The sequence below is a fragment of the Bos indicus genome, chromosome 6 (assembly GCF_029378745.1).
Source record: "Bos indicus isolate NIAB-ARS_2022 breed Sahiwal x Tharparkar chromosome 6, NIAB-ARS_B.indTharparkar_mat_pri_1.0, whole genome shotgun sequence".
NCBI classification, from domain to species: Eukaryota; Metazoa; Chordata; class Mammalia; order Artiodactyla; family Bovidae; genus Bos; species Bos indicus.
The window spans coordinates 65,268,443-65,286,514 of record NC_091765.1 but is presented as its reverse complement, the minus strand read 5'-3'; the positions used below and the strand labels follow the sequence as shown (position 1 = coordinate 65,286,514).

General features: G+C 33.9%; 1 protein-coding gene across 1 annotated transcript in view; it reads left to right on the top strand.

Moving 5' to 3' along the window:
* The window catches only part of GABRG1 (gamma-aminobutyric acid type A receptor subunit gamma1), a 93,705-nt gene extending 76,027 nt beyond the window's left edge, over positions 1 to 17,678 (top strand). Inside the window, exons 8-9 of the mRNA XM_019962133.2 lie at positions 1,589 to 1,800; positions 11,428 to 17,678. Of these exons, the coding sequence (XP_019817692.2) occupies positions 1,589 to 1,800; positions 11,428 to 11,697 (482 nt within the window). The 3' untranslated portion in view covers positions 11,698 to 17,678. The remainder of the gene's footprint in view (positions 1 to 1,588; positions 1,801 to 11,427) is intronic.
* The last annotated feature ends 394 nt before the right edge of the window (positions 17,679 to 18,072 follow it).

Below are 18,072 nucleotides of genomic sequence, written 5' to 3'. Positions count from 1 at the left end.
AGAATATATTTTCTGAACAAAATGAAAGTAAATGAAAATTAATAAAACTTTTTATAGGTTAATAATGGCCTCATTTATTTGGAATTTTTTAAAATGATCTTTTAGATAGCCCCTGGGTTAAATAAGAGAAATTAGAAAACATTTCAAACTGAATTTTAGTAAGAAATTAGCATATAAATATTTGTAAAATGCAGCTAAAGCCTTGCTTAGAGGGGGAAATTATAGATTTAAACTCTAGTATTAGAAGGGAAGAAAGATTTTACATCTACTTTAAACCCAAGTGAAGTAAATACATTTTTTATAAATAAGTTAAACAAAATGTATTATATTTCCATGTCAATTTTTTAGCTGAGGGACACAGATGAGTTAAGAAACTTCCCTGAGGCCACAGAATTAATAGGTGGGAGTGTCAGAATTTGAACTTAACTTGTCTCCATGACTTCCAATCCATCATAACTGTATCATCCTTAATTTTTTTCAATCCTAAGTGATGACAAAAATAAAACGATGGGCATATGAAAGAAATTATTAAGGTGTGGTTTAATGTAGACACGAAAGAAAAAGTTGGCTATTAACTTCATCATACAAAAGAGGTGCTATTTTTTTCAACCCAGATATTACCAGTGTGTAAATAACTGCCCAAATTAAGATTCATCTGGCATTATATTTAGTACTTCTTGGAGAGAAAACAATTCCACTAATGGTGCTCTGTTTCATGAGACAAAGAATGAGAAGTAAGGTAGTTTAGATAAGAGGAGGTAGAGCATGTGCATCTGTAAGGGGGACTAAAATGAGCAGTGGTAAGAACACAAGAAGGCCATGGATAAAGAGAAATAGACAGCCTCAGAGATCCATACACAGGGCTTCAGTCCAGGGGGACATCCTCATTTTATATGTTGACTTCTTCAAAATATGATTTACTCTTGTCTTTTAAAAATAGTCACTTGGTATCATTTTGCCTGTATTCTTTAGTGAGACTAAAAAAAATAGTTTTAATACAAGTTATAAAAATGTTATGGCAGTTTGGATTAATTTGAACTGTGTGTGACAGGAAACCTTAAATCACTGTAGATTAAATTAGACAGGGGTCTAACGTGGCTTCTGATGGTCTGGCCATCATATTCCAGCAGAAATCAACCGAGAAAGAGGACAAGAAGGGCATTTCCTATCTCTCTAATGTCTAAGGACATCTTTTGGTCCTTGTTTACAACCTTGACTTGATTCTTCTTGGCTACATTTCAGCCTGTGGCCACACATAGCCAAAGGATGCTGGCAAATAAATGTGTACTTCCGGGCAGGCACAGGCCAGATGAAAATTGGATAGTCTATTATTCTGGAAGAAGGCAAGGACAGATATGGGGAGTTATCTACTTTCAGTCCAGAGAATTTACATGATTAACAGTCATACAAGAACACACTGAACACAATGTAGCTATGGTTACCAGATTTTTTTCCCCTGTAAATCATGAATAATCATATTTTTTGTTTCTATTTTTTATTTATGCAAACAATATTGCCATATCAAATGGAAGAACAAAAGTGGTCTAAGATCATTTTCATCATCTATTTTTCTTCCCTCCCTCCACAGGTATCACCACAGTGCTGACTATGACAACTCTGAGTACAATTGCCAGGAAGTCCTTACCTAAGGTTTCTTATGTGACTGCGATGGATCTCTTTGTTTCTGTTTGTTTCATTTTTGTTTTTGCAGCTTTGATGGAGTATGGCACCTTGCATTATTTTACCAGCAACAAAAAAGTTAAGACTACTAGAGAAAAAAAGCCAAAAATCAAGACCTCGGTATGTGAAAAAAAAATTATCTCTATAAACAACTTACTGTTGGAGATACTCTTTTGAGTTCTCATGTTATATTTTCTTAGACTGATATAGATGCTAGAGGTACCCTGACAAAAGATACTAAAATGAAACTGAGTACCTAATATTTCCTACTAGCAGAAGTATACTTATATTTTTTCCCTAGAAATTACTTTTGAATCACCTCTGCAAAGAGTGGTTATTATGCTGTGAAGTTTTCCACAAGCAGTAAATCCTTTGCCCTAGAAAACTCCTCATTTAAGCTCTCTCTTTGAATCTATTTTTGTGATAGGACTTTAATTTCTAATATGGTTGTCCCACAAACCTAATTTTTAGAGATTAATATCCCTCTTTAATGTTGGTATTCAACTGTGTTTGAAAAACACAGCTTTCTATGTCAGAGAAAAGATATCTGTTTGGCTTTTGTACAGATACAGTTGTACTCTCTCACTCCTCCTTCGTAAGCATATGTCTACCTTAACTTATAAAACATCAAGTTTGTTAATTAGAATTAATTCTACTGACTCTAAAATAATTAAGTATTGGATGACTAACTATAATTTCTTTTTATAATGGCATTATAACAACCTTAAAGTAATACTTTTACTGAGTGTGCCAGGAACTCCTCTATTTTACATGCATGATTTCATTTATGCTCATAGGCACCTAATAAATACTTTGCACAAAGACAGCCTTAGAAAGTGAAGAATCCAAGACTCAAACCCAGGTCTTTTTTGGTGCCAGAAGTCAAGCTTGTAACCCTTCCTTTATGTTGTCTGTTCTTAAAAGATTCTGAAAAATAAGACACTTCATTGCTAATTTCACTAAATGTTCTCCAAGCAGATTTGTTCCATAATAGCAATATACTTGAAAAGTATATAAAACAGTTATGCATGAGTGGCAAGCTTGTAAACTTACCATGCATGCTTGTGTGCTAAGTTGCTTCAGTGGTGTCTGCCCCTTTGCAACCGTATGGACTGTAGCCAGCCAGGCTCCTCTGTCCATAGAATTCTCCAGGCAAGAATACTGGACTGGGGAATCTTCCTCCAGGGTATCTTCCTGACCCAGGGATTGAACCCGGGTCTCTTGTGTCTCATGCTTTAGTGGATGGGTTCTTTACCACTAGCAATACCTGGGAAGCCCAAGCCTACCATAGCAGATACATAACGAAGCATGGGATTTTTCAGGTTATGTGCTAAATTTGTAAGTTCTAGGATATAATGCTTTTTCTCCTGTCCCTCATTTTTCATCAGTTTGTTTATATAATTTTGCCACGCTTTAGAATTATATTATGTTGTACTCCAAGGACCAAAGCCTTATGTATTTGCTTCCAAATTTCCACAATATTCCAAGGAAGAAGAACACATTTTTGGTGGTACATGTTTCAGAATTTACGTGGTAAAATTAGCCTGTGATTCTCTCAAACTGATGTCATTTTAGCTTATTAATAAGATTAACTATGGGCTCTGAATGGACAAAGCATCAGGAGGCAATGACTTCAAGTTTAATACCCATTTGCTATTTTTTTAAGTAAAGAAAAACACAGGTTTTCTACTTTCTTCCTTTAATCCAAGCCAAGAATCCTCTCTGGATTTTCCATTTCATCATTTACTCATCCACAGCTATGCTCAATTACTACCTTGACAATTTTATTTCTGAACATTGTAAATGAAAGTGTTTAAAATAAAAATAATTGACACTATAGGATAACAATGTACAGTCTCACAAGGATTCTAGAATTTCATTCTAAGAATATGTGATATAGATACTAATATAGTCTAAGGCTATTGTAGGACTACAGATTGTAGTCAGTTTGACTACAGTCAAACTACGATTTGACTCCAGGTCATGTGTCACCTTACCAGATGCCTCACTCAGGAAGCTGAAACACTGGAGTGCAAGCTTTAAAATTATGATGTTCATATAATTGTTCATTCATCAAATATTTATCAAGGACACCCAGGTTCTAGGTATTGTTCTAGAACAGTTATTTAAGAAAAAAAATTATCTATATGTTGAATATTTACAATATATTACCAAGCCCTAGAAGCTAAATACTAAAGCTGAAAAAGTAGGGAATAAAAAATAAATGAGTGCTTAAAAGCATTAAATTATAAATATCAAAAAGTTAAACATGTAATTGACTACCTAGAGAAGAAATATATTTAGAGCTATCTAAAATAAAATTCTATAGTATCTTCTTTCTGTTCAGTTACATGCTTCATTAGCTCTTTCAATACTAAATGAAACTTTAAGTGAAAAACTGGATCACTAATCAAAGCTGACTCCCTGCCTAGTTCAGTGTTCAACCATATGGTCTCGCTAATCAGGTAAATCAGAACACACTTTTATGAAGAATAGATAGCTCTGTTTGCTGTTGTCTCAAAATGTTCTATTTAAGGGCTTTGTGGAATCTGTGTTTTTCTTCTGTTCCAGCCAGGAGAATCAAAGGCAAGCCTAGATCCAGAAATCTTGCAGCACATTGCCTTTATACCTGTTTCAATAGTTTGTGAGTTTATCTTCCTTTCTCATTCTCTATGTCTCTGTTCTGCCAACACTCTACTTTATTTTATAGGCCCCAAATTGTGAATAGTTTAAAACCAAGCATTTCCTTTCCTTCACCAAATTATTTATGGCAATGGGCCAGGACCAAAGATCTTGCCTAGAGTCATTGAAAGGTCAACGTGTCTATTTCAATGATACTCAAGGCCATTCTTGAGATCTCTTTGACTGCTTAGCTGAGAATCCCTGAAAAGTTCAATTTATTTTACTTAGGAAGAGATGATGCATGCATAAGTACTAAGTTGCTTCAGTTGTGTCCAACTCTTTGCAACCTTATGGACTGTAGCCATCCAGGCTCCTCTGTCCATGGACTCTCCAGGCAAGAATACTGGAGTGGGTTGCCATGCCCTCCTCCAGGAGAAAGAGATGTTACTTGAACACAATAGATTTTTAGCTTCAATGATCTCTCTAAGAAAAGTATAAGTTAATAAAAATGCTTTCTACCTTATTCTCCATGTGATATTATACAATGGACCTCTTCTCTGTTTCTTTTACTCCATCCCCCACCTTCCTTCCTTCCATCTTTTCATCCTTCTTTTCATCCTTCTACCATTTTCTTATGTCTGTATTTCTTTATTTCTTTCTTCTTTATCTTTTATTGTGAATGTCAGTTCCATTTTGACGGGGTCTTTATTACTATAGCTGAGAAAAGAAGAGACACTAAAGGAAAAGGAGAAAAGGAAAGATATACCCATTTGAATGCAGAGTCCCAGAGAATAGCAAGGAGAGATTAGAAAGCCTTTCTTAATGATCAGTGCAAAGAAATAGAGAAAAACCATAGAATGGGAAAGACTAGAGATCCCTTCAAGAAAATTAGAGATACCAAGGGAACATTCATGCAAAGATGGGCTCAATAAAGGACAGAAATGGCATGTACCTAACAGAAGAAGAAGATATTAAGAAGAGGTGACAAGAATACACAGAAGAATTATACAAAAAAGATCTTCAAGACCCAGATAACCATGATGGTGTGATCACACATCTAGAGCCAGACATCCTAGAATGTGAAGTCAAATGGGCTTTGGGAAGCATCACTACGAACAAAGCTATGGGAGGTGATGGAATTCCAGTTGAGCTATTTCAAATCCTAAAAGATGATGCTATGAAAGTGCTGCACTCAGTATGCCACAAGTTTGGAAAACTCAGCAGTGGCCACAAGACTGGAAAAGGTCAGTTTTCATTCCAATCCCAAAGAAGGGCAATGCCAAAGAATGTTCAAACTATTGCATGATTGCGCTCATCTCACTTGCTAGCAAACTAATGCTCAAAATTTTCCAAGCCAGGCTTCAACAGTACATGAACCCAGGTCAATGCTATGGTTTCCGCAGTAGTCATGTATGGATGGGAGATTTGGACTATAAAGAAAGCTGAGCGCCAGAGAATTGATGCTTTGTAACGATTGTGTATATTTTTTTGGGCTCCAAAATCACTGCAGATGGTGATTGCAGCCATGAAATTAAAAGATGCTTACTCCTTGGAAGGAAAGTTATGACCAACCTAGATAGGATATTCAAAAGCAGAGACATCACTTTGCCAACAAATGTCTGTCTAGTCAAGGCTATGGTTTTTCCAGTAGTCATGTATGGATGTGAGAGTTGGACTGGGAAGAAAGCTGAGCGCTGAAGAATTGATGCTTTTGAACTATGGTGTTGGAGAAGCCTCTTGAGAGTCCCTTGGACTGCACGGAGATCCAACCAGTCCATTCTAAACGAGATCAGTCCTGGGTGTTCTTTGGAAGGAGTGATGCTAAAACTAAACTCCAGTACTTTGGCCACTCATGCGAAGAGTTGACTCATTGGAGAAGACTCTGATGCTGGGAGGGATTGGGGGCAGGAGGAGAAGGAGATGACACAGGATGAGATGGCTGGATGACATCACCGACCCAATGGAGGTGAGTTTGAGTGAACTCCGGGAGTTGGTGATGGACAGGGAGGTCTGGCATGCTGCAGTTCATGGGGTCACAAAGAGTCAGACATGACTGAGCGACTGAACTGAACTATTGTGTTGAAGCTTCTTGAGAGTCCCTTGGATGGAAAAGAGATCCAACCAGTTAATCCTAGAGTAAATCAGTCTTGAATATTCATTGAAAGGACTGTTGTTGAAGCTGAAACTCCAATACTTTGGCCACCTGATATGAAGAACTGACTCATTTGAAAAGACCCTGATGCTGAGATAAACTGGAGGCAGGAGGAGAAGGGGACAACAGAGGATGAGGTGGTTGGATGGCATCACTGACTGGATGAACATGAGTTTGAGCAATGTCTAGGAGTTGGTGACGGTAGGGAAGCCTGGCCTGCTGGAGTCCCTGGAGTCACAAAGAGTCAGACACGACTGAGCATCTGAACTGAATATATTTTAATAGGATTTTATTTCTATTCATTGAGAATATGATTCAGGTATGTTTGTATCAATATCCATTTTCAGTTAAATCTAGTATACTAAATATATTGAATTATAGAATCAAGATCCCCTATGAAAGAGGTAAAGATCTCAGAAAATCAATGGTAATGAACAATCCAAATAAAGAGTTGTTCATTTTAAAACTCAAATATTCAGCCCTTTGATGATAAAAATACCAGAAAACTATTTTATACCTATTTTAGGAGCCTGGTATACCCATTTGAGGATGGAACTTTCTTATTTGTAATCTCTCAGTTGGTGGAAATGTTAAATGTTTGAAGTTTATTTCACCAACAGTGGGCAAGATGGGCTTCCCTAGTGGCTCTGAAGTAAGAATCTCCCTGCTGTGCAGGAAATCCAAGTTAGAGCCCTGGGTCAGGAAGATCCTCTGGATAAGGGAATGGTTGGTTACCCACTTCAGTATTCTTGCCTGGAGAATTCCATGGACAGAGAAGCCTTGTGGGCTACAATCCATGGAGTTGCATAGAGTTGGACACGACTGAGTGACTAAGAATGGACAAGACACTATAAAGAGAATAATGACAGAATGTGTTCTCTGCTTTCAGGGCTCTGTAAATCTAGTTGTGGAAAAATGAATTAGAAGTATAAACAGAAGATAAGAAATACAGTACAAATAACAGTCCAATGTAAAAATCGAAAGTAAACAAAGACACTGTAAGGAAGTAGAAGCTAGATAACTGGTTTCAAATACCTTTGCAGCAGCAAAATATTTTCTACGACAGATATGTTAAGCATATTTGAAGATGTTCATACTGAAATAGAGATAGCCACCACAGAGTCCAAACTAAGTGGCCTGTCTCATGCACAAAACGAATCTTAAGACATTATGTAATGTAGTTTGTGAAACACTAACAAGCACATGGTGTTGAGAAAGAGCTATACCATTGTGAGTGACAGTGCAGTGGGTGGGCTTCTCTCATTTCACTGTAAATAATTTATTCAAAGTGTATGTAAACTAATTCTTCCAAGTGGGAATTTGATAGAGAAAACTACAAAGAGAGCATGACATCATTGAAGTAGTTCTCTGAAGAATAAATTGCAGTTTTCAGGAAACAAATTAGTAAGAACCTTTGAGAGAAGGAACCATGTAATCCAGGTTGAGGTTTACATATAAGAATAAAAAGTAGACTGGTGTGTTTCTCAAGCTCTTTGTCTAATGCAATAACCACTAGCTAGGTTGATTTAAATTAACTAAAAACAACCAAAACTTTAAATCTTAGTAGCAGTGGTCACATTTCAAGTGCTTAATAGCCACATGTAACTAGTAGAAACTTCTGGACAATGCTGGTTTAAAAATAGGAATCTTAGGAAAGAAATTAAGCCAAGTTGAGGATAGAAAAGTTGTTTATTGCCAAGATGTTGAAATCTCCAGCACAATGTTAAGAAATTTAGATTTTGCCCTGTCAGCACTGATAAGCTATGAATGTTTTCAAAAAGATGGCATATTTATTTCTGTATTTTTGAAAGACAATTGTAAGTAGCATGGAATACTTTTGAATTACCAAAGAAGCAAGGAGATACAGACTACTGCACAAGTTCAAGATGTAATATATTACTGAGAATGTCACTAGAATATAAGAGTGGAAATACAGTGTGAAAGGTATTCTTGTGTGTGTGTATTTGTTTTGTCCAGAGTACACAACCCACAGCCCATTCTTCAGCTAATACATATCATATCTTTATAAATAAGCAATCCTCTACCTTTTAGAGCCCCAAAATAATGAAAAGCTGTATCAATACACAGTTTCACCAATTATAAACTTTCTTTCCTATAATGGTATTTGGCAAAGCTCCCAGGACTGGTTATTTGATATTGGTGAAATCTGAAATACAGTAAGAAGCTTACTTGTGTATGGTTGAAACAAATGAACAAATCAAACAATGTATAAATGTACAAGTGAAAATACAGTTCTCTGCTTATCAGCCTTGGTCCCAACCCTCAGAATTAGGTTTATTTGTTTATTTTTTTAACTTTCTATTTTTTACTTTCCTCTGATAATTATTTACATTAACTTCTATATTCTTGAAGTACCAAGATTGACAACTCTGACGAAAATCTACCTCACATCTATTTTAACACTAATATAGTTTCATAATATTTGAAATTTTGACTGATAATTAACTAAGTATTCTCATATGTAACTTTTTGATGAAAAATTAATAATAGTGATACCAGTCAATGTTTCATAATATCAATAACATGACCTAATAATGTCTGCAATGTCTGCTAATTGCTAATACTAAATATTATCAATGGTAGTAGTATATGATCTAAATAGAAAGTATTGGCCTTGGTGCTTAAAGTATATTTTGTATATTAACTATATGATTTGTATATTAAACTATATGATTAAACTATAAGCAATAGAGTATTTAGTATATAACCAGATGCATATGTATCTTTAATAGAATGGGATTGATTTCTCAAAATGTTAAGTTCAGCTATATTCTTAATGATTTTTTTGAAATAACAAAAAGATGGTATAGTCTCAAAACTACATCATTTGAAGTAAAAGAAAATTCTATTCGATTGTTGTTTTCTTTATATTATTTAAACAGGTCTATTTTATATTCTCAATGTTTGTTATTTTGGGTGGACATCAGGATCTTTATTTGAGAAATTATAAGGTAGGCTATGCAGTTGTACTTCAGATAAATAAAGTTTATAATGTTTATACTTTTCCAATTCATATTTCAGTGGTTCCAGATTACAAATCTGTATATCACAAATATTTTATTTTACTGATATTGTATCAACTCTTTAGTTATTTTTCTTAGCACATACAAAATTCACTTCAAGTCACGTTCATCATTCAATGAAGTGTAGTTTCAATTTATGATTAGTAGTGTTTTGAGGGAGATAGCAGGAAACTAGAAAACCATCAGTCTGAAGTGTCTCTGCAATAGATGTTCTCCATGATTTTGGCCACCAGGGATTGGTTCATATTTTAAGTGAAACATTTGCAGTTTTCCTCCATTTTTGTGCACTTTTATGTTTGATCATCCTTCTCATACAAAATTGATATCTTCCAACAAACACACGGTGTCCATTTATGGCAGTTCTGAGTGATAAAGGGAATGTGCTTTATGTCTTATAGCCTTGAAATTGCATACTAACAATCTTATATTTTACCCACTTTCACTCTTATTAACATTGGAACATATGCTATTTAAGTATCAAGTGATAAGAAAATTAATACAAATTTATCTCAATTTTGTACATAAGTTAGTGCTCCACTAAAATTTAGGAGTCCAGTCAAGTAAACCCAAGTAACAGTCTCAGAAGATCATCATTAACATATAATTATATATTGCCTCTGTTGTTCATGATGCGTGTGCACAGGTTAAGTCACACATTTATTTGTTTTTAGGGCATTGTTTATCTTTGAGCTGCACAGTTTTTTTCTAATATGGATAGTGTAACTTGTGTAATGGATTTATCTTTTTAAAACATCATTAAATGTGATTATTTTTTTGCATCTACTGAATGTTTAATGTTTATTGGTTCAGATTCTATGTTTATTTTAGAAATAAAGTGGGTTTGAATATAAGTCCAAATGTTTTTAAATTCTCATTTTGTGCTTGATTTTCTAAATCTTTCTCATACAGTGTTTAATTTTCATAGTTTTGAGATTTATTTCAGAATTTAGGATGAAAAATTTTTTATAAACATTCTCATTAGAATTGAAAATCAGGATAAAACAATTGTGATAATCTCAGCATTGTATTCAGTGTTTATAAAATAAAACCACTGATTATACTATATTGTGAGATTCACATCTAAAATAACCCCTGAAATACGTGGATGTCCTAAAGAATAAGGGTTACTAAAGATGGCAATTTTCATTCATAATTTATTTGCCATTTAATTAAAGCATTCATTAATATAATTCTTCCCCAGCTATGGGGAAGACTGGAATGAGACAAATTTTGGTAGAATGAGCAAAATTTTGAATATCAGTTGTTTCCAAGCTGAGTTTTTAACTCCTGCACGTTCTTTCTCACAAACACAATGCTTTGTGCTTATCCACAACTCCAGACCTCAAATATTTTTTATTCATTTACACCTTCTTAAAATTTTCTGCTTTACCAAAATCAGATACTAACAATCTTGTATTTTAACCACCTTCACTCTGATTAACATTGGAACATATGCTATACAGGTATTAAGTGATAAGAAAATCAATACCAACTTGTGAATCTTTATTATTTGTTTTCATTATGACTAAAATACAGTATAGAATATAACCACAGCAAACCAACAGATGTTTATAGTATTATAAATATTTTACTGTAAAATATCATAGAAAATATAGTTTATCCTCATTTTAGAATTAGATTCATGGTCAATAATAATTTAGTAGATCATCTTTTTAAAGGTATAAAAATATATTTCATTTTTTAGTGTATTTTTCCCTCAAAATCTTTGGACCATAAAATAATATTGGTATATGCTACAAAGTAAATTATAGTCTAAAAAAGATGTTAGGATTGAATATTTGTTTGATTTTTGAAAAATATGATTTTTTTTTTTTTACTGCATATCACTCTTAGAGTTTGCCTTGAGGGGACAAATTGATCTTTTTTAGGCTATTTTTTTTCTCAACACTCATTTATTATCTTACTCAGATGTCCTCTGGACTCCATCCTGGATCTACTCTGATTCCAATGAATAGCCTTTCTCTGCCACAAGGAGAAGATGATTATGGCTACCAGTGTTTGGAGGGCAAAGATTGTGCCAGCTTCTTCTGTTGCTTTGAAGACTGCAGAACAGGATCTTGGAGGGAAGGGAGGATACACATACGCATTGCCAAAATTGATTCGTATTCTCGAATATTTTTCCCAACAGCTTTTGCCCTGTTCAATCTGGTTTATTGGGTTGGCTATCTTTACTTATAAATTCTACTTACTAGAAAAAATGAAAAAGAAGTCTGACTAAATCCCATATAATCTACTGTCCTTCAATACTGCATGAAGTTTGAATTTAAAATGCAGAGAAACCAATGGTTTAAATGTGAATAGTTATTTTACCTATTTTATGGCTTTCATAGGTAAATAAAGTAGTGGCTTTCAGTTTAATGTACTTTATATAAAACAGATTATTGCAAAATTCAGCCTATTAAAATAGTATTGTATATTTGTACTTTAATTTTCTTTATTTTTACATATATCCTATTAGGAGTTTGAATTTATGAGTTCTGTGATTCATATTTTAAAAATGGAATAATTTATTACAAATTTTATTTAAGTTTAATCAATCATTTGTAATGGTAGCCTAATCTAATGCCTAATACTATGTAATCTGTTTTTGCCTAGAAAATATTGTTAATTTGATTTTTTTTTTTTTTTTATGCTTTGTTTGGAATAGAACTAGTTGAAAACAGTGAACCATGATTTCATTGGGTTGATTTCTAAGAAGCTTTACTCCTCCAAACAAATTAATTTTACAATTTTTATTTTTTAAAGAAGAAAAAGCCAGTTTTTAGCTTACCTTTAATCTAGTTCATTTCCTGATGAAATATTTAGGTTTGGTGGCTTGCAAACTAGGATGGAAACTATCAAAGACACTTAAATACAAGGTGAAAATAAATGAAAAATATTACATTTAACCATTTTATTCTTGTTTCATAGCATTTATGAAGAACAAAGAAATTAATATTGAAATGTTTAGATCTACCAACCTTGAAATTATGACTTTTTCTTAACCTTTTACAAAAGTGTTATATTCCTTAAATTAACAACAACAAACATTGAGGAACAGGGCTTGTATTTACTCATGTGGCTAAAGAATATTATCCAGCAAATTGATTTGAAATTCAATTTAAGGATATTGTCTTAAGTACATGCTATTAACATTTGTCAGACCAGTAATATTCTGGAAACACAGTTTCAGGACTGTGTTGTATATCGTCTTTTCCAGTTCCTAAATTTCAACTTGGTCAGGTTTATGAGTTTGTTACAAATTGTAATGACATTCTCTTTTTTAGAAAATGTGAGCAGGCACAGAAATTATATTAAAGGTGAAATTCTGTTAGAGATACCTCTAATGAAAATGAGTGTATGGAACTCTCAATTCTGAGAGACAGGAACAAAAATAATCTTACTATAGTTTAGAGCCTGTTGGTTAATAGTTTCCAAATGTCTGTTTTGTTAAGAGGCGAGTTAAACTCAGGCTTTAATTATTATATTCCTGTAACTAGTTTGGCATATCAGTTATTTATAAGAACTCCCTATTCATTCACCATAACCTAATCATTTGGAAAATCACCAGAGTGATCTTGAGGGTAGCTTTTAAAAATTGTTTCCATTGTCAACAGCAACCATCAGGACAAAGCGTTTTATGGTCCTGACCATCTTATGGTATGTGGAGGAAGCTATCCCTTGGGCACTTGACACCACATGGTTAGTGAATACATGATTATGCTCTGGCATGGTATTACTTAGGTTTTGAGAATATATAGGGTTTTTTTTTCAGTCTAGTATATTTCATTTTGTATCAACAGCCTACATCTGAATTTTTTCACTTTGCTTATAAATCTTGGGGAAAAGTAACCATGAATTAAGTGATATTGCCCAAATATCCACCGACACTGCTTTTTTTTGAATGGAGAGCCAAATTAAACTTTGGCCATGTATATAATCACTTACAAAGTGCTCATGCTTTCATTTTTATAACATTGCATATTGAGGATATTCTTAAAGTAAACATTCATTTAAAGATAAATGAAAAATGAAGTACCAATGAAGAATAAATCATTTCATTAAAATGTATCATGGGTATTTCCATGTTTTAAGCTCTGGCCTGCTCATTATCATGGGGGCAGTTTTAATTCTGCTATTCTTTCAAGTCTATCTGAGCATGACCATACTTCAAAATTCTTAAAAATTAATATGAACAACTTTGCTTTTCTCACTGTGTTCCATTAACTCGACTTCACTATTAACAATTTTCACATTGTGAATAAGAGAAAATAAAATATGATAAAAATTAGATAAAAATATGACAGATGCTTTTCTATGTACATTCATTGTATATACCATCAAGACATCTGATTTGTTTTCAAAGCCAGTGGTATTCTGAGCAGTTCTGTTTAAACATGCGGATCAGAAAGGGAAGTGTGTACAAATTTTATTCTTTATAAAAATGAGAATGAAAAGAAGTTACAATTAGATTATTTTTACAAATCAAGTAGATCTTACTTTAAAAGGAAATGCAGTCTAATCCCTGTTTCTCTCTTCTTTCAAGTATTATTTTTATTATCTTAAGAAAGATTTCTTTAAAAAAAATTCATCCTCTTTCTCCATGTGAGTTACATCTTGATTTTATTGGATTCACTGGTACTTGTGTTTTCTGACTGTTTAAATATACACCGAATAACATACACCAAAAAAAAAAAAAAAAAAAAGATATAGATAGAGAAAGGATAACTGGACCAGAGGGACTTAAAATAATTTGGAGAAGTGTTAATTCACATAGCACTATCCTCTAAATATGTTACCAGGATCTAGAAGTATTGAAAAGGAAAATCGTGACTAGCATGATTTTATTCTCTTGGATTTATGAGTGCATGAAAATATTTTATCTATTTTTGAATTGCATAGATAGACTCAATTGAAATCAAATTCCTAAAATTTCAAGTCATCTCTGAAAAAAAAAGAACTTAGATTTTCTGAGAATTCAGTAGGGAAAGAGCATAATTCAAGAGTAAATCTAGCTATATAGAAGGTATATATAAGCAGAAATTAGACAATTCATTGGATACATCATATTTTAAAGATATAGATTTCATTAAGGAGTTTTTAAAACTTATTAACTTTAGTTTAAAGTACAATAAATATGGGGAGAAGGAAATGGCAACCCACTCCAGTGTTCTTGCCAGGAGAATCCCAGAGACGGCAGAGCCTGGTGGGCTGCCGTCTATGGGGTCGCACAGAGTCGGACGAGACTGAAGCGACTTAGCAGCAGCAGCAGCAGCAGCAGGTGGCTTAGATGGTAAAGAATCTGCCTGCAATGAGGTAGACTCAGGTTCATTCCCCATTGCAGGCAGGGGTTGGGAAGATCCCCTGGAGAAGGGAATAGCTTCAGTATTTCAGTATACTGAAATATACTGAACCCACTTCAGTATTCTTGCCTGGAGTATTCCATGGACATAGGAAACTGGTGGCCTACGGTTGATGGGGTCACAGAGTCACACATGACTGAGTGACTAACATTTCACTTTTCATAATAAATGTGGGTAAATATTGAAACAATCCCCAAGGTTTTTTCCCCCTTTAGTGTTTTCCCATGTTCTGATATTAAATTTAATCATAAAATATCTTATATTTAAGCTTAATAACAAGACCCATATTGAGAGCTACATCCTTTCCAAGGATTCAACATCAAAAATAATGATTGACAGGGCTCTCACATCAAGGGCCCCTAACTGTAAGATGTGAGATTGTAATTCAAGTCAAGTGTGTTGTGAAGAAAGGCATCTTGTACTTTGATTATGCAAGAGATTTAGATCAGATGATATGTTTGAGTTTAAAATTTAAATTGATTACCAATAAATGAATAAATGCATAATAAATAAATGCATGTATAAAATCATAGGTTTATTTTTTTGTTGCTCAGTCATTCAGTCATGTCTGACTCTTTATGACCCCATCAACTGTAGCCCACCAGGCTCCTCTCTCCATGAGATTTTTCAGGCAAGAATACTGGAACAGGTTGTCATTTCTTCCTCCAGATCTGTCTGATTCAGGGACCATACCTGTGCCCGCTGTGTCTCCTGCATTGGCAGGCAGATTCTTTACCACTGAACCACCTGGGAAGTCCCCAAAGTTTTATACCAGTGCCTATTTTCACTCTTGAAAAATTCAGCAAGATACCACATTTTCAATTACAATATTTCATTGATCTTAGTGCTGGAGTTTAAGTGAAGTGGTTCCATAGACCTTTAATGATTTAGCATTTGTCCCAAGAATAACATTTTGAAAATAATTTCTGACCAAGCTATTTTTCTTTACATCATCAAATTTATGTAACTCCCTTTGTCACACCAGACAAAGTCCAGACTTACTTGCTATTGTTTCTTTTGGTCATCATGGTTTTTGCTGCTGGAGAGCCCTTGACAAAGCATAGTAAACTTTACCATAGTAAAGTCCATTTGCTTTACTTTTACTTTACCATAGTAAAGTCCATTCCCAACCTTCTAACAAATTTTCTAAATGTTGTTTCCAGACACTATTGACCACACTGCTCTAGTCAATGTAAGGTCAGGTCTGCTTTTCTTGTGTTTTCATTTTGAAAATAACATAACTTAATTCAAATATTTATGCAGCACTTCCTATGTATAAGGTAATGAGGTACAAGAGGGAATATAAAAATGAACTTTCTTAGGAAAATCATCATATCATCAGAAGATGAGTTATACAATCTAAGGGAGGGAGGGTAACTCTGAGAAAGTTTCTTGGAGAATATGTGCTTAGAAATGGGAGTTTGAGAATTCCGTTTGTCAATAGGTGAGGTTAATAGAGAACACATTTTCCAGTTGAGTAAACATCTTGAATAAAGAAGCAGAATCAAATAAAAGTTTGCTTTTATTTGGGTACACATAAAAGTTCATTTTAATTGAAGGTTAAAATTCATACAGGGACAAGCAAAGATGAGGCTAGATAGATAGGTCTAGCCCCATGATAGAGAGGCAAGAATACAAATTTCAGAGGGCTGGGTGATACGAGCCTGGCGTGCTGCAGTCTATTGGGTTGCAAAGAGTCAGACATGACTGAGCTACTGAACAGAACTGGGTGATACCAATTCTTGAGGAGTTTATGATGTTACATGAGTACAGAAGCATCATTATTAATACCATAAAAGTTTCATCCTACTGGTGTGTGATGCTTAGAATAAGAAAAACCAGTTAGGAAGCTTCTACTATAATACATGGAAGGAGAGAGAATGAATAGAATAGAAATAGAAATAGGAATAGAAATTCAAAGGAGTAGGGGGGAAGATAGATCCTGAAATAAAAGGAAAAAAAAGGCAAACAAGAAGCTGTGATTAACAGACAGTATTAACTAAGTGACATGCTGTGGGTAGGAAAGGGGATCCTGTATTGCATTGTAGGTATGTGAGTGTAAACTGACAGTAAAACATTACAAGGTAATTTGGGAAGTATTATGATCTTGTTGTTACTTGTAACATTTTAATCACATGCTTATTTTTCCTACTGATCTAAGGTTTTCCCACATTAGGGATGACAAAAAAGAATAATCTCCTGAAGTACAATCTGTCCAAATTATTATTATTTTGTAAAAATCTGTTCCTTCACTGAAAGGGCTTTCTCTTCGAGTAACTTTCTCTTCTTTCTCTCTAACTAAGGAAAAATATTATATTTGGACAAAGAGAGGAAGGAGGGAGAAGCGTGAGTAGAAATAGGTGGCTGAGTGACCAGACAAATCCAGGAAGTTGATTTCTGATTCTCAAACAATTTCTGAAGTATTTGTCTCAAAATAAATTATTGTTGGACAATGGAATGTACCTGGTACCTTTGAATCTGTGTGAATAGTTAAGATGAGCCTATGATAACTATAATGCAGTTAAGCTGAAAAGAGTTACTAATTAAAAGACTTTTAAGATATAGATGATCTAAATATAAATGGTTTGGATCTTGATAAACCACTGTAATAACAGTTATTTGTGTCCATACGTAGTCACTTTGTATAATAAAATTTTATGGCTTGTGATTGCAATGGCTTCTGTTGTCAGCTTCTGACATCATTTTGGGGAGCATTTTGTGAGTGTATGACAAAAGTATCTCAGTTTATCAGCCTTCTGTCCTTTAATGATTCTAAGTGCAAATAAATGCAGTAACTTATTATGAAACAAAAAGTTACATTCTCTTATAGTGTGTCTTTTTTGCAGTTTTCATACAGATAGGTCACTTTTTTGGTTCTGAATCTGTAACGATGATTTTAGCATAGAAGTTAATTTCTGATAATGTCATTTCACATTTTTTCCAATTAAGGAAATAAATTTAAGAGTTTCTCTTTGACACAGAGATCTGAAAATGAATTAAGCTAAATGAACTAAAAGCTTAGGCAAAGATAGTTAATGTTTATGCATGATTCTCACTGCAAAGACAATGAATCTCTGGATTATTTTAACAACCTGTGATTTCATCTTAATCAGAACAGCCAGATAGTATTCCCCACATGAATCAATGAGAACAATATGTATTAGCTAGGATTAATACCCAGGCCATTCCAAATACCCTGATATGAAAATGT